Source organism: Aphelocoma coerulescens, chromosome 13 (genome assembly GCF_041296385.1).
Source record: "Aphelocoma coerulescens isolate FSJ_1873_10779 chromosome 13, UR_Acoe_1.0, whole genome shotgun sequence".
Lineage (NCBI taxonomy): Eukaryota > Metazoa > Chordata > Aves > Passeriformes > Corvidae > Aphelocoma > Aphelocoma coerulescens.
The window spans coordinates 8,332,714-8,347,883 of NC_091027.1; the positions used below are offsets into that span (position 1 = coordinate 8,332,714).

The following is a 15,170-nucleotide window of genomic DNA, read 5'->3' on the forward strand; positions in this document are numbered from 1 at the left end:
TTCTCTGAGCAAATACCTCCTTTTCAGAGCTAAGGAGAGATTTAAGGGTGAGTAGGCTGTGATACAGTGGGAAAGAGGACTGGGAAGCAGGGGAGGAAACAGCAGGAATAGTGAGTGGGAAAGAATCACAGGAAGTTGGAAAAGCCCTCCAAGATCATTGAATCCAACCCTTCCTTCGGCACTGTCAAGACCACCACTGAACCGTGACCCCAAGTGCCTGCATGTCTTTTAAATCCCTCCAGAGATGTGACTCTGCCACTGCCCTGGACAGCCTGTGCCAGGGCTGGACATTGTTTTCCGTGAAGAATTCTTCCCTGATATCCAATCTAAACCTTCCCTGGTACAACTTGAGGCTATTTCCTCTCATCCTGTCCCTTGTTCCCTGGGAGCAGAGCCCGACCCCCACTTGGCTGTCCCCTCCCGTCAGGGAGTTGTGGAGAGCGAGAAGGTCCCCCCTGAGCCTCCTTTTCTCCAGGATGAACCACTCCTCACCAAACTTGTGCTCCAGACCCTGCCCCAGTTCCGCCGCCCTTCCCGGGACACGCTGCAGCCGCCCAGTGTCCTGTGAGCCCAGATCGGGCACTTGGGAGCGGGTTACCAAGGGGAAGGGGGACACAAATGAGAGAAGACCCATCTTCTGACAGGGAGCAGACAGGAACAGGGCACACCGGAGGGTTAAACCCCCTGCGAGGGGAGCCAGCAGCGGGCTGGGGGAGGCGAGGGGTGGAGTGCGAACACAGCGGGCGGAGGTGGAGCCCGGCCGGGGCCGAGCCCAGCGGGTGCCGGGAGCGTCTGTATCCAAAGGGGCGGTGCCAAGAGGCTGACCAGGCTCAGCTTCATGGTGCCAACCACGAGGACACGAGGCAACGGCAGAAAGAGATGCACAGAAAGTTTCACCTGAACATGAGGAAGAACTTCTTTACTGTGCAATGACGAGCACTGGGACAGACTGCCCAGAGAGGATGTGGAGTCTCCCTCACTGGGGGTAGCCAGAACCGTCTGGACGCGATCCTGTGCTCTGTGCTGGAGCGGGGAGGTTGGGCCAGAAGCCCGCTGGCCTGACCCACTCTGTGGCTCTGGGGGCGGCCCCGAGCCCCCTCAGGCGGGAGCAGCGGCTCCGCCGTGGGGGCGCGCGCGGGGGGCGCCCAACGGTCCCCGCGTTTCAAACGCTCCCGCGCGCCCCGCCCCCCGCGCGCTGCCCCCTCCCGCCGCGGGGCGGGGCCGCCGGGGAGGGAGCGCGCGCCCAGCCGGAGGCGGCGTCCCATTGGCTGCCGGCCGCGGGCCCGGCGTCTTAGCGCAGCATGCCCCGCCCCTCCGCCCGGCGCGCGCGGAACGCGTCCCGCGTCCCTATTCGCTGGCCGCCGCGTCCGTCATTGGCGAACGCCGGGACCGGAGCGGAGGTCGTGCCCTTGGATTGGGTGCTGAACACGTCCATCGCAGCCGAAGCCACGCCTCTTAAAGATGAGTGGCGGGCGGCGCCAGCGCACCTCTCTCATTGGCTGCGGCGGCGCGGGGGGCGTGCTCGAGGGGCGGGGCTCCCGGCGGCCCCTTTGTGTGGGCACCAGTCGCCGGCCGCGCTCCCGAGAAGCCGCCGCCGCCATTTTGTGCGCGCCTGTGTTCGCCCCCACCCCCGCCCGCCTTTCCGGGGGAGCGGCGGCACCGGGGACGTCCCGACTGTGCTGCCGGTCAGGTGAGGCGGAGCGGAGGCGCCGGGCCGCGCCGAGGGAGCCACCGCCGGCGGCCGCCGCAGCCGTGAGGTCGCGTTGCTTGCAGGGGGAAGAAGCGGCAAGACGGAGCAGGGGGGGAAAAAACCTCCGGAGCTGCCCCCAAACAGGAGGAGGAGTCTCGGCGCCAGGCCCAGGCGCGGCACCGGCGGCAGCATGGAGAACTCGCAGTTGTGCAAGCTGTTCATCGGCGGGCTGAACGTGCAGACCACGGAGGCCGGGCTGCGGGAGCACTTCGCGGCCTACGGCACCCTCACCGACTGCGTGGTTGTGCTCAACCCGCAGACCAAGCGCTCCCGATGCTTCGGCTTCGTCACCTACTCGGCGGTGGAGGAGGCGGACGCCGCCATGGCCGCGTCCCCCCACGCGGTGGACGGGAACGCGGTGGAGCTGAAGCGGGCCGTGTCCCGGGAGGACTCGGCCAAGCCCGGCGCTCACGCGAAGGTGAAGAAGCTCTTCGTGGGCGGCCTCAAAGGGGACGTGGGCGAAGGGGACCTGGTGCAGCACTTCAGCCAGTTCGGCCCCGTGGAGAAGGCCGAGATCATCGCCGACAAACAGAGCGGGAAAAAGCGCGGCTTCGGTTTCGTCTACTTCCAGAACCACGACGCTGCCGATAAGGCGGCCGTGGTCAAGTTCCACCCGATCCAGGGCCACCGTGTGGAGGTCAAGAAGGCCGTGCCCAAGGAGGACATCCAGGCGGGCGGGGGAGGCGGCGGCTCTTCCAGGCCCTCCCGGGGAGGCAGAGGAGGAGGAAGGGGTCGGGGCGGCGGCGGCTCCGGCAACCGGGATCACAACGGGCTTTCCAAAGGAGGCGGCGGCTACAACAGCTACGGCGGCTACGGCGGGGGAGGAGGCGGCGGGTACGGCTCCTATGGCAGCGGTTCCTACGGAGGCGGCGGCGGAGGGGGAGGCGGCGACTACGGCAACGGGTACGGCGGGTTCGGCAGCTACAGCCAGCACCAGTCCTCCTACGGCCCCATGAAGAGCGGCGGAGGAGGTGGAGGAGGGGGCGGCAACTGGGGGGGCCGCAGTAACAGTGGACCGTACAGAGGAGGCTATGGTGGGGGAGGCTACGGGGGCGGCTCTTTCTGAGCTGGAGCGCCCATACCCATTGAGGGGGGGGCGTGGAGAGCCCTCCCTTCGATACAGGGCAGTTTCTAAATGGTTTCTCCCCTCATTCGCCGAAGGGCAGCTCCTTTTAAATGCCTCCCTGCTGTGGGAGCGGCTCCTAAATGCCCCCTGAGGGTCGCCTCTGCTGCCTGTGCCACTTCTTTCTCTCTGAAGATGGACTGGGCCCCACATACACATATTTTGTGTTACAGTCATTGATGGACTCTATTTTTTTATTATTACTTGGACCTTGGTCGTTTTTATACTAGCAACGAAAAATGTCTTGTTTTGATTTGTTTTTTGAGGGGTGCGGGGTGGGAAGTGTCTTGCTGATCTGGAGTAAAAACTGGGGAGGGCTAGGGGGGAATTTCCTTTGTTGTAAGGACTCGATACCTGGATACTACGTTTTTTTCTACAAAAGCTACTCGGATCCCATGACTGACTTTTAACATTTCTGTAAAGGAGGAAAAAATGGTTTTTACGTTTTTTATTTTTTAAATAAATCATTGTGTTCATTGACCTTTACACGTCTAATTTTTTTTCCTAGGATCAATTCCGTACGGTTTTAAGGCTTTTCTAGGTTTGAAGCAAGTGTTCCTCTGCTTTAAAATCTGTGTACTTAGAGTAGTAAATATTTTGTTGCCAGTAAAGGTCTTAACTGACTTTTTTGCTAGTGGCTTTCAAACACTTGACAGAGAAATTTTTGAAGTACTGATCCGTGGATGTGGTCTGTTTTTTTAAATATTCATTCTCACTTTGGCAGTTTGTGTGCATCCACCATCTTGTACTAGGCAGTTTGACGTGCTGACATAGTTGGTCAGTTTTTTCTATACGACTTTTCCATCAACGTATGTACTGTGTAGTTTTGAAGAAATAGTTTGTGTTAAGCATGTGCTTCATTCATATAAAATGTTCAGAATTTCTTATTGCTTAGTTTTCAAGTCCTCGGTTTGTCTGTGTGTGATTCCTTCCAGGAAAGGGTCGACATTTACCCCTTCTATTAAAGGCATACTTGTTTTACTAGCCCCGGGTTAACAGACTTCACTCTGAAGTATTGTGCTTCCTTAAAGTTCCCTGAGAACTCTCACAGCTCCATCTACCGTCAGGATGGCAGCCCCGCGCTGTGGGCTTCCTTAAAACAGGAGTAAAACTGGCTTGCTAACAATTGTACCAGACTTGGGAAGGTTATTTTATGCCAGTAGATGACTGGTGTAGAATGCAGTGACATCTGCATGTGAATAAAAATGGGGTCCCTGATTACTGATGGGGAAAAAAAAAAGGAATGGGTTTGCAATACCTGCCTCTGCACGTAATTTAAAAAGTAATAATTGCAGTTGCCCGTATTTCAGAAAGTGGTGATCTAAACTGTGGGCAAAGAGCTCTGAGAATGGAGCCAGCAAGTGTACCAGTAACATAGGTGCCAGTTGTAAAGCAAAGATATCTGTGTAGTCTGCTTGATTAAAAAATGTATATTTGTAGCCCTTTCACGCAATAGAATTAAAGTTTGTTGTTTATTAAAAAGCATAATGTTTTAGGGGAAAACTGCCTTCCTGCATAGAAATATAGAATAGCAACGTTTATGGATATCAAATAAAATATTTGAATTCCTTATATGCTTGAGTGAGAGTATATATGCTGTGGGGCATGGATTTTAAAAGTACAAAGTTATTTTGACTTCAGGTTTCTAAGCTCTTAGGATGCTGATGTTTCATGGGACTGCATCATAAAAGCTGCTTTTTGCTTTGCTCCAGATATGCAAGATATTAGACATAATTCCCACTGATTCCAGTGAAAAATGTGTAGGGCTTGGTGCTTCTGGGCTGAAGGATATTGCATGAAACTTCAATGTATAGTTACTATTTGGTATCAATCTAACCTGATGACGATTTAAATTGAAGTGAGCTTTGTTGCTATTAGAAGTGAAACTGCATCAACTTAATTACCTGTGTGAGCTTAAACAGGACAATGTTTTGGTATCATCAGGATTTAAACTAAGAGCTGAGTGTCCTCCTGATTGTGGTAATTTATGGCTCTTGCAGTGAGACTAATTCTCTTTGGCTTAGCTGAGCCAAATAACTTGCTGTTTGCAATTAAATTGTAATTTTTCTATCTCAAAAGTCTGTTAGTCACTGTTGTGCACCAGCATCACTCATACGTTGTTGTAAGTCAAGTTTCAGAGTTTGAGTTTGTAAAACACTGCAAGTGCCAGCTCTTGTTCATGCACAGCTTCAGGTGGTTTTATTTCAGCTCACTGGGCGTGAAGTCTTTTTCTGTACCTTTGCACTTTACAGCCATGTTGGACAGTCATCTTTGAACTTCATTTGAAGCACAGTTTTCCTGTTTTTAGCTGGAACAACCTACGGAGTTCTAGGTCATGTGTTAGGGTGTATGATTTAGTCCCTTGCAGTGGTAGTTGCCTTAACCTTATTAAGGGACAGCCTGGTTTGCAGAGAAATGGTTAAATTCACTTTTGTGATGTGTCTTGTCATTTGACTTGGGAAGCTAAAGGTTTATGCACCAACTGTTGCTTTATGGTATTTTCATGTTATGTGCTGTGACAGGATATGTTGATACTAGAAATGAGTAGGTTTTTAAAAAAGTGACTTTGTGTGTGAAATCTGACTGGGAACTACTGTGGTGAAATGTACTGTTACCTGTGTGCAATAGTCCTTCTGGGACTACATGTCTGCTAAGACAAAGAGCTGATCCCAGAAATTGCATGTGTATTGGGGAGTAGGCTGCCTAATGTCCCCTCAAAAGATTGTCACCTGTTTAACAGTGTTCTCTGGTTGCTTGAGTAGGTGGCACTTGCTCTCCTCTGACCTCTGGTCTCTGGGGAACAACAACTTGTGACACTGGAGAGCATTGTGTAAGTGCTGGTTAGCTAAGGGGCAGCAATGCTAGGGTCTACCATGGAATACAGAAAAGTGCAGATCTGTATTGGTGGCATAAAAGACTCAGTGACTTAAAGACTCTCTTGGAATATAAACCTGTTTCTAGTACAGTTCCTAGTAATAAGAGATTTGTTGATAAAGCTTTGCTTATGTGTTAATGATATTTAATGATTTTCTGACCCCTGGGTGGATTTGTCTGCACGGAGGTGCATAGGAAGATCTGAGATGAAATAAGGTGTATAGCTGGCATGTAAATAAGTTTGTGACTTCACAGTTGTTTTAGGAAGGTCACGAAGATAGAAATAAAGTAACTTTACTTTGCTGTTCCTTAGTTTCTAGTTGAGTTCTGAAGTTCCTATGTCTGAAATTATCTCAATAATTTAATGGCTGCCTGTTCAGGACCAAATGCTGGATTGTGTTGGTGTCACCTGTGAGAAAGTAAGAGCAATTAGTTTGCTTCCAGCATTTAATAAAGTAAAAGCGTGGTAGTTTTCTTAAAAAACAAATGTTCCTTTATTTTTGTAATCTGCATGACCAAAATGAAATTCCCAAAGCCAAAGTTTTCAAACTACAGTGTCACTGAACTCTGTGTGTTGTGACGTACATACAGTTTTTTAATAGTAATGGGTGTTCATGTCTACTCTAAAGTATAATTTGTTCTTGACTTGTAAATTTTATTTGGCTAATAAAACTAGCCTAACTTACACTTTTATAATACTGACTACTACCGCATTAAAAAGAAACATGTGAAACACCTGTATATGTAGTGCAATGATACTTTCATAAGTCTGTGGAAGTACCTCCCACGTGTTTGTTTTAACATGAGGTGCTGAAAAGGTGGTTTAGAACAGTGGTAACAACTCAAACAGCTTCGATGGCTTTAAATCTCTGTGGGTCACTGATTGTGTGACACACTTGCAAAAAAAGCTGTGTCTTGCCCTGCAGGCTGCAGTAGTGTAACTTGGGTGGACAAGCCTTACCCTCCAGAACTGGGCAAGCTTTTGGGTTTGCGTTGTTTGTGGCAAGAGTTGCAGTGCAGCTGTAGTCCAGGCTCCAGTACTGGCCCTGAGAGTCCCAGTCCTGCTCCCAGGAGCTCAGCCCTGTGGGGAGATGGGGTTGTGCACAGCTGGGCACTGTCAGGAGGTGTGCCTGAACTCTACCAGGTACTTTGCACATACAGACTTAACGATGTGTGAAACAGAAATAGTTAAAATGGCTAAAAATGTAAAGTTCTCAAATGCTTTATGGTGTCCTTCCCCCCTCCCCCACCCCAACTTAGATCCCTGTAAAGCAAATTTTGCTTTCATTTAGCATTGAAAGATCTAATTGGACAGTATAGGTCAGAAAAGTGGTTTATTGTCCTGCCCTGCCAGCTGATACTACTATCCCAACATGGCATTCCCACTGCTGCCAAAAAGGGTCTGAGCGAGAGTGATGCTGAGGACCTCAACCTCCCCTTCGAATGTGAAAAGAGAGCAGCTTCCTTTTCCCATATAACTCAGAATGTTTATTCTAAAATAAAAAAAGTTTGGCTTAAATCATTATATTGTTAATTAATCCCTAAAAATAGCCTGAATGACTATTTTTTAGTCCTTTAGGCCTAAAAATTATTATTAGGACTTATTTTAGGACCCCTCTGATGTCCACACAGTGAACAAAACCCTGGTGTGTTTTGTGAGAATGGGGTTTTGCTCCTACAGTCTGTGAGATGGTTAGGTTTCTGATAGAAGACACCTTATCCGAGCCTTTAGATTATGATTGTTTGACCTGTTGTAGCCACTATCGATTAGTGTTTATCATGTAATCAACAGTTTATACCACATTTATGGGATTTACATTGTTGCAGACCTTTCACTTTCTGAGCTATTTGGAAGAAGGCATTTTCAGTGGTTTTTCAAACTGTCTATGGGTAATACCGTGGATTAATATTAGGTGATTAAAAGTCTAACACCCAATTTTCAGTCTTTCACACTAGCCAGAGGCGGTAGTTTACCAAACAATGGGTTATTTAACGTGTTTTGCATAATTGGTTCTGTGATCTGGTGTATGTGTCCCTTAAAGATGAGTTTTCTGCTTGTTAGTTTTGTATTTCTTAATGAATAAAACAGTTGTATCCCTGCTTCACTTGAAAATGTATTTCACAATGCAGGCACACCACAAGGAGTTCTGAACCAGCCTGAACAAGCACTATTTGCTTTTGTTGATGGGCATTTTTTAGGTCTCCTGTTGAAGCTATTATTTCTGGTATGTGCATGCATATGCACACACAGACGTTACCTCTACTTCCACTTACCTTTAATGAGTATTTATTTGTGCTGTAATGTGAGCATTACTATTGATGAGTGTCAGGTGTGTATTTCTTATTACAAGATGGAAGTCTTCCTGCTATGTGTTTCCCTAGGAATTTTGCATTATTTACCTGTATACTAGGACTTGTAAAGGGGCTGATGGAGTTGGGTGCTTTTCTCGCTGTTCACTTTGACAAATCCTAGTCTTTTTACCTTCTCTGATCCCAGAACTCTCATCAATTTCTATTATATATAAATGAGCAGAAATCACTTTTGAACTGATACATCTTGTTCATATGATTCTCAGAGTGTTTTAATCCTATAAACCCTATATTCTCCTTAAAAACACCTCTCTGGGAACCCTGAAAGAACGATGACTGTAAAACTGTAGTTCACTGCAGAAGAGAGACATTCTTCAGATTTTTCTATTTCCTGCGGTTCTATCTCCTGAATAGACTGAACAGTTAAAAAGATGGTACAGTTCAGGTCTAGGCTGTAGCAAAAGAAAAAACCCAGCCAGCATAAAAAAATTCAAGTACTGTTCTCTGTCCATGGTTCAGCCTTTGCCAGTAAGAGTCCTAACCCGAAGCTGCAACAGCATTTAAAAGTATGCTCTGAGTGTGGTTAATCTTGGTGTAACTTCCTTTTGCTAAAAGTCTTTTAGGCAAAGCTGCAATGTTGCCTGTTGCTGTTACAGTAAACGCTGGGCTTAGAGCACTGGCTATTCTCAGATTGTCAGCCATCCAAGGAACCAAAGCGCCTTAACTTGGAAACCTAGATGTCAAGCCCAGGCAGACTAATAATGCCATCTGTCTGAGGCATCTGGATATTAACCCTCTTAGCATGATGCTTATGGTTCCATTCCCAAATGCTTTCACAGATGGAAAATACACAGATTTGAAAGAATAGTTCTTCTTTTTTTTTTTTAATTGGACTGTGTTGAGCTATGTACCATTTTGGTGCATATTATATTCATTAAACCAATATAAATACCTCTTTGCATGACTAATGCAGTGAGGAATCTATGCCAATTTAGAAAGGAATTACATTTCTGGCCAGAAATGTGTCAAGATGCACATTTGCTCACCACCATCAAAGTACCAATCACTGATTAACATTGCAGAAAAATTCCTTAGAAGCAAAATGAGCTGACGAATCTGAAAGTTCATCATTTCTTCAAATGCTACTTTGTACCATGGAATTGCCAACTGGTTTGTCTCACAGAAGCCCTGTTCTCCTGGGAATGCTGTTAGTCTGTAATCTAGTCAATATAAAATATTAATATCATCTCAGTCTCTTCTGTCATTTCTGTAATTTTTTTTGCTTTCTGTAGCTTTACAATGGACTTTCCCTCTTTTGTAAGAAAATTTGCTTTCCACAAAACCCTGGGGGGAAGGAAGCATGAGTGTAGTCACTGCAGGCACTGATTGGGAAGAAGAAAGTTCAGGAGTACTGAACCTGTTTCCAGCACAGACTTGGATTAAAGCAGTGCTCAGTAAAATGCATGAGTAGTCTGGGACTGGAGGTTCATGTGCTTTTCACTTTTTCTCTGTGGATCAATAATACTGTTTTCTTTACTGCACACTAACCCAGCCCCAGTGGGAAGCCTCCCTCTCCCAACCACACACCCTGGTGAAAAAATTGCAGCATAGGCAGGGCATGGCCCTGGGGGGAGGCTGTGATTACCTTGTTATTGTATACAAGCACAGCACTATCAGCTGTGTTTTGAAATAGTTTACTCCAGTTTCATCCTCCAGATCCCCTCCCTCCTCAGTAGGGATGTCCTCTGGTTTCGGGCTCACTGGCTGTTCCTGGGCTGGGTCAAAGCATTGTGAAAGATTCCTGATGCTAAATTCCCAATTCTCTCCTTGTGCTTATTTAGTACCTCTTCAGGTTTTAGTCATCTTTTAAGTTTACTGAGTAACAAAATTGGCTGAAGTCCTTCACTGAGATTTCATTTGGACTTGTTTGCTTTCTTTCCACCACTGCTGTAATAATGATGCCCCGTTTACTGCAGAGAGCTCCTTCGAGTCCTGATTGCAAATTTAGGACTTCTCCCCCGAGATCACTACTGGACTGCAGGATGTTTGGAGTTGTCATTGCTAATGCCTCTTGCACAGGGTGGTTAGCAGCTGCATTCTGCAAGAATATTGCCAGCTTTCTGCTGTTACTTTCGTGGAGGTGTATCCTCCTGAAAAAGAGAGATCCCCAGGAGCACAAGGAGCTCCAGCCCTTGCAGTCAATGTGCCTTTTCCCTTTAGGCCCATCCACCCATCCATTACTTTCTCTGGTCTTAAACGCAGGCAAGTTATTTTTTCTCAAATGACATCATTTCAATGTTGTTATGAGAACTTTCTTTTACTCACCCAACACCAGTTAAAATCTCGACTTCCTCTTTGTGGTATCAATTTTACTTTTAAATCTTTGAGGCGTGAGCTTGGTGATGAATCAGCACCACGTGTGTTTTGGAAATGTTACGATGGCTTTGTGTGTAGGTGGTGGCAACGGGGAGCTCTTGTTTTCGATATTTTGGGGAGTCAGATGAGAGGGAGTTGAAAAACATCACCTTCGAAAGGAAGAGCTGGGCTTGTTTTATTGCTGGAGTTGCTCTGTGCCAAAAGTGTTGAAACAAACTGATGCCACACACTCTCTAATGCCTTTTTAAAGTGTGGGGTTTTTTTTCTCCTTCACAGGGTGCACTTCTGTGTGAATGAGAGGATGGGAAAGCTGAGACTTGAAAAGCACACCACAAAAGTCCAGTAAGTGAACAGAAACCTGAGCCGAGCCCCTGACATACAGTTCCCACTCTGAATATGCTATGGAATATTGAACAGAAAAAGAGGTTTGCCCAGAAAATACCAAGCAGGATAATGAAGGTCAATTTACCTGTGAGGAATATGCTGCCTGAGACAGGTTTTTCTGTACTGGTAAAATAATGTCCCCGCAGAAACAATCCTGTCTAAATTTTTGTGTATGGCATTTGTGGGATTCACTCATTTATGTTGGTGTTGCAGCACATTGTGTTATGATGTGAAGGTGATGGACTGTGTTTCTTGGCTTTTGCAAAGAGCAAGAAATGAAATGTTTAAAAAAATTCCAAGAAGAGAGGAAGACAATGAGTGTACAGGAAATAACAGTAAAGAGACTTGGGTTATGGTGTTCAGATTCTGAATGGGAAGAGCTTTGTTTATGGTGTTCTCTCTGAGTTACAGTATACAAATATTAATTAAGCCATCCATCTTTATGAAGCATACGGATAATTTCCCCTTATTACAGGAGGTAGTAGTGGAAGCATTAAGGGTTGTATTATAAAGATGAAGAATCACATTAAAATTATATATATTAGAAAAAATTTGGTAAAAAAAAAATCCTACTTTTTGGTCCATAGCCTAAATTTTCCTCAAGTTTGGTCATTTTCTCAGCCTGTAGCAAGACCTGTACACTCAGTAGGTGCAGACTCTAAGGAGGCAGAGGGACTTGGTAGCATTTGGGCAACTGAATACTAGTCTTTGCCTTTGTTCCAGTGCCCTCAAGAGTTGTTTTTACAGCTTTCTTCCTGTTTTTTTTTCCCTTTTGAGCACTAAATTCTAAACAATAAAATCTATCTGAAAATCTTGCTGCAAATTTCTGATAAATATGTAATATGACTGCAGGGCAGGAAGTGTGTGCCTCTGACACAGGTGACTGCGGGTGACATCCATGGCTTATACTCCAGGAAAGAGTCTGAAGAGCATCAGGAAGAACATTTTCAGCTGGTGGGTAACTGCTGTGTAGGGTGAGCAATAGAATGGCTGATGCCCCTGAAATCTCAGCTGGGAGGTGAAGATGTTCACGGGTTGTGGTTCTAAAGGTGGTAATGTTATTATGAAATTGTTGGAACAAACCCACTATTTCTACAGGAATTGTGATTTATTCAACAGACTAAAGGAAAACTATGTTGTAAAGCTGGATTGTGCTGGCCTGCACAAGCATGAGCAGGGAATGGGATGTGTGCCAGCAGAGGGCAACAGCCCGGAGCGCTGCTGGAGATGCTGGTGGCTCCTGCAGCCTCTCCACCGGGAGAGCAGACCCCGGGGGGAATGCTGGGGTGGGTGCTCCAGCCCCTGCTCTACGAATCACATGCTTTAGAAAACAGTGCTCCAGTGGGAGTCTCTTAGCGCTTCAGCTGTCAGAACATCCCTGATTCCAGCTCTGGAAGGTCCTTACCTGGGAGGTCTCCTAGAGCATCCTTTTGAGCCTTGAGATAACTTGGATTCCTGTGCGCTGCTGTAGTAGGTAAATTTTAGCTGCTGTTTTGGTTTTGTTACTGAATTCTAGCAGTGGCTGGGCAGCAGATACCCTCTGGACTTCTCTGCTGAGGCACCTCGACCTCCAGGTCCCTTGGGAGCCAGTGCAGTACCTGAGTACCACCTCCAAGTGACTGCAATTAGCCCTGGAGGTACCAAGGCAGCTATTCCAGCAGATACCTTATCTATTGCCTTTCATATATGAGTGCCCTTAGTGAAACTTTTCCAAGAAAACATATGATCTAAATACAGATCTGTCTAAATGAGTATTTACTTCATTAGGATGACAAAATAAGTTGGAAGGGACTTCTGAAGATGATCTGGTTCAAAGAATTCTCAAAGCAGGACCAGCTTCAGGGTGAGATCAGTTTGGTCACTCAGACATAAATATATATACACTTAATAAATGCATTAATAAAAATAAACCTTTATGTTTATATGTATCAACATATATATTCATCTAAATATCTATATCTCTAAAAAAAACCAGAATGAAAAATAATTTAGGCTGAGAAGATAACAGCCTTGGAAGCTCCCATGAATGCAGTGTTTTATGTACACCTTTCCCAGCTCTTCAATGCTAAAACCATAGATTTTTAAAGAAAGGTGATTAATGATTTCATGGAGGGGATTATGCAACTAAGCAGGAGAGCTGCTAAAGATAGGAAATTGCTTATGTATTATATGGATCTCTGGAGCCTGTATATTGGTATATAACTGGAAACAGGTATGTACAGGGGAGTGAAGTGTTCCTGAATTGTTGTTTGTGCTGTATTCAGGCTGGGTGATCCAGTGAGTCAGGACTCTTCCAGTTTGCCTTGCAGAGCTAGGAAGGATTTTTCCCAATTTGATGCAATTTGCTTTCTGCTAGGTTTTTGGGAGGTGAAGTGACTCTTTCAGGCTTCTGCAGAGGCCGTGGAGATTGACAGGGTGTTGTCTGAGTGTACTGGGGCTCTCCACAGAATTAAATTCTCATAAGCACTCAGTGTCCTCTCCTTATAACCTCAGGGTTAAACCAGCTGCTGGATTTTGGGCCAGGAGAGAGTTTTGGATCAGATTGGTAGGGATTGTTTTTATTCCCTCCCTTTGTGCCACTTTTATTGAAAAAATTCCTTGCTGCTGTGGAGATACTGGCAATGCTTTGCTCTCTCGTCTCTCTGTGGCTCCTTGGAGCTGGGGAGTTTGGTCTTTCACTGTAGATCTGAAGATTGTCACAGGAATCCAGAAAGCTTTTGGTGGGCTGAGGGATGGTGGGACTGGCTAGAACAGGTGCTCTGGGGACCTTTCTACCCTGAGCATTGGTTATATGGTTGTCAGTTATTGAAGGTAGATTAGATGTAGGAGGAATTTTCGACTACTTGAGACAAGGAATTTTTGAAAGAGGCTGGAAAAATTCCACCCATCAGGTGTCACTAACTCCTTTTGGCTGAATGCTTTTTCAAGATACCAGTCTTTGCACTTAAAAACAAACAGGAAATTTTTGTCTTGGGGTTGTTACCCAGTCATGATTATTTTGCAAGGCTGCTATAAAAATAATCTCTGATTACTGGAACATGCTTTTGTCCCACTCCGGCAAGGACTATTCACTCTTTTGCTCTTGTCTGTCACTGGGATTTACCTTTCTGTGGTTGCTCTCAGGATTTGTAGAATCCAGTGGTACACAAGCCCATGGGGCAAAGCACATAAGAAGCTATTGCTGGTTTGGTTCAATTTAGGTGCTTAGCTTCCAGGCTGACTGGAGTGACATGTAAATTTTTAAGGTGAAAGCCTAATACTTTGTTATTGGAAAACTTTGTGTTAATAAAAATACACAGGCACTTTGCTGCAATTTCAGACTTGCTTTTGTATCAGAACTTTTTATGATTACTCAATGGAAACAAGCTCTTGCCCTCATTTCTGAGATAAATTCTGTTATGTTTATATAGTTCCTTTTTCTCTGGTTTGAGCTTGTGTCTTGCAGTTTTGCATGTTGTGCATCAACAGTGTAAGACTGGACATGGGGAAAGTACTCGAGGATCTGGATGTTTTAAACTGATAGTTTAACAGGATTCTCTAGGGGAAATTAAGGAATTTTGCCTGAATTCTGTGTGAGGTTTGACTTCATGGCTTTATCTGTATTTCTTCTGTTTATGGGTAGGGTGCCAAATGGTGTTTGAATAGCAAGACTCTCAATCCCCATGTGTCTTTGATAAAGTCCTTTAAGTTTCAGGCGTGTTAAATTTATCTGAAGAATGAGGGTGATGAGTAGTTAAGATTCTCAACAAGATTATGAAACCCTCCTGTGGAAGATACAATAGCATCTGTTCAATCATCACTGCTGATACATTTTAAAAAGATGTATGAAACAGGCTGAGGACATGGCTTCAGGAGAAACATACAACAGTGAGGTAATTTTATTTACAAAAGAGATGAAATGGCATCTTCCAAGAGAAATCTCTTGATACTTCCAATTATCTCTCCCTTTTGCACAAGAACATTTTGTGAATGGATGAGTAATGAAGAAGGCAAATTTTCTTGTCTTTAATACAATTAACCTCTAAGGCCTCACTGGTGCAGAATGCAACAGAAAAATTCTTTTAATAAAATGAGGGGGGGAAAAGATTTATATAAAAGTGTGTGCATTTGTATCAATTGGAATAAAAATGACAAATGTAATTTAGTTCAGTGCTTTAGGCTAAATAGCATCTGCAGTTGAGAAAGACCCATGTTGCCTATGCAGGGTGTATTTGGCCTCATAGATTGCATAAAGGACAGGAAAGTTTTGATAAATTGGGGAACTAGAGGCAAGATCTTGCTTTCTGCGGTGGGAGTGGGGAGACTTAGGAGGGCTGGGATCCTCTGTTTCCTCACCATCACCACTCCTCTCCT

At 45.5% G+C, this 15,170-nt stretch overlaps 1 protein-coding gene across 1 annotated transcript; it reads left to right on the forward strand.

Annotated features, from left to right (window-relative positions):
• The first annotated feature begins 1,521 nt into the window (after positions 1–1,521).
• HNRNPA0 (heterogeneous nuclear ribonucleoprotein A0) lies at positions 1,522–3,359 on the forward strand. Its single transcript, XM_069029035.1, has one exon. It carries the CDS (start codon positions 1,881–1,883, stop codon positions 2,814–2,816), a length of 936 nt encoding a protein of 311 aa, XP_068885136.1. The 5' UTR covers positions 1,522–1,880; the 3' UTR covers positions 2,817–3,359.
• Positions 3,360–15,170: the final 11,811 nt, after the last annotated feature.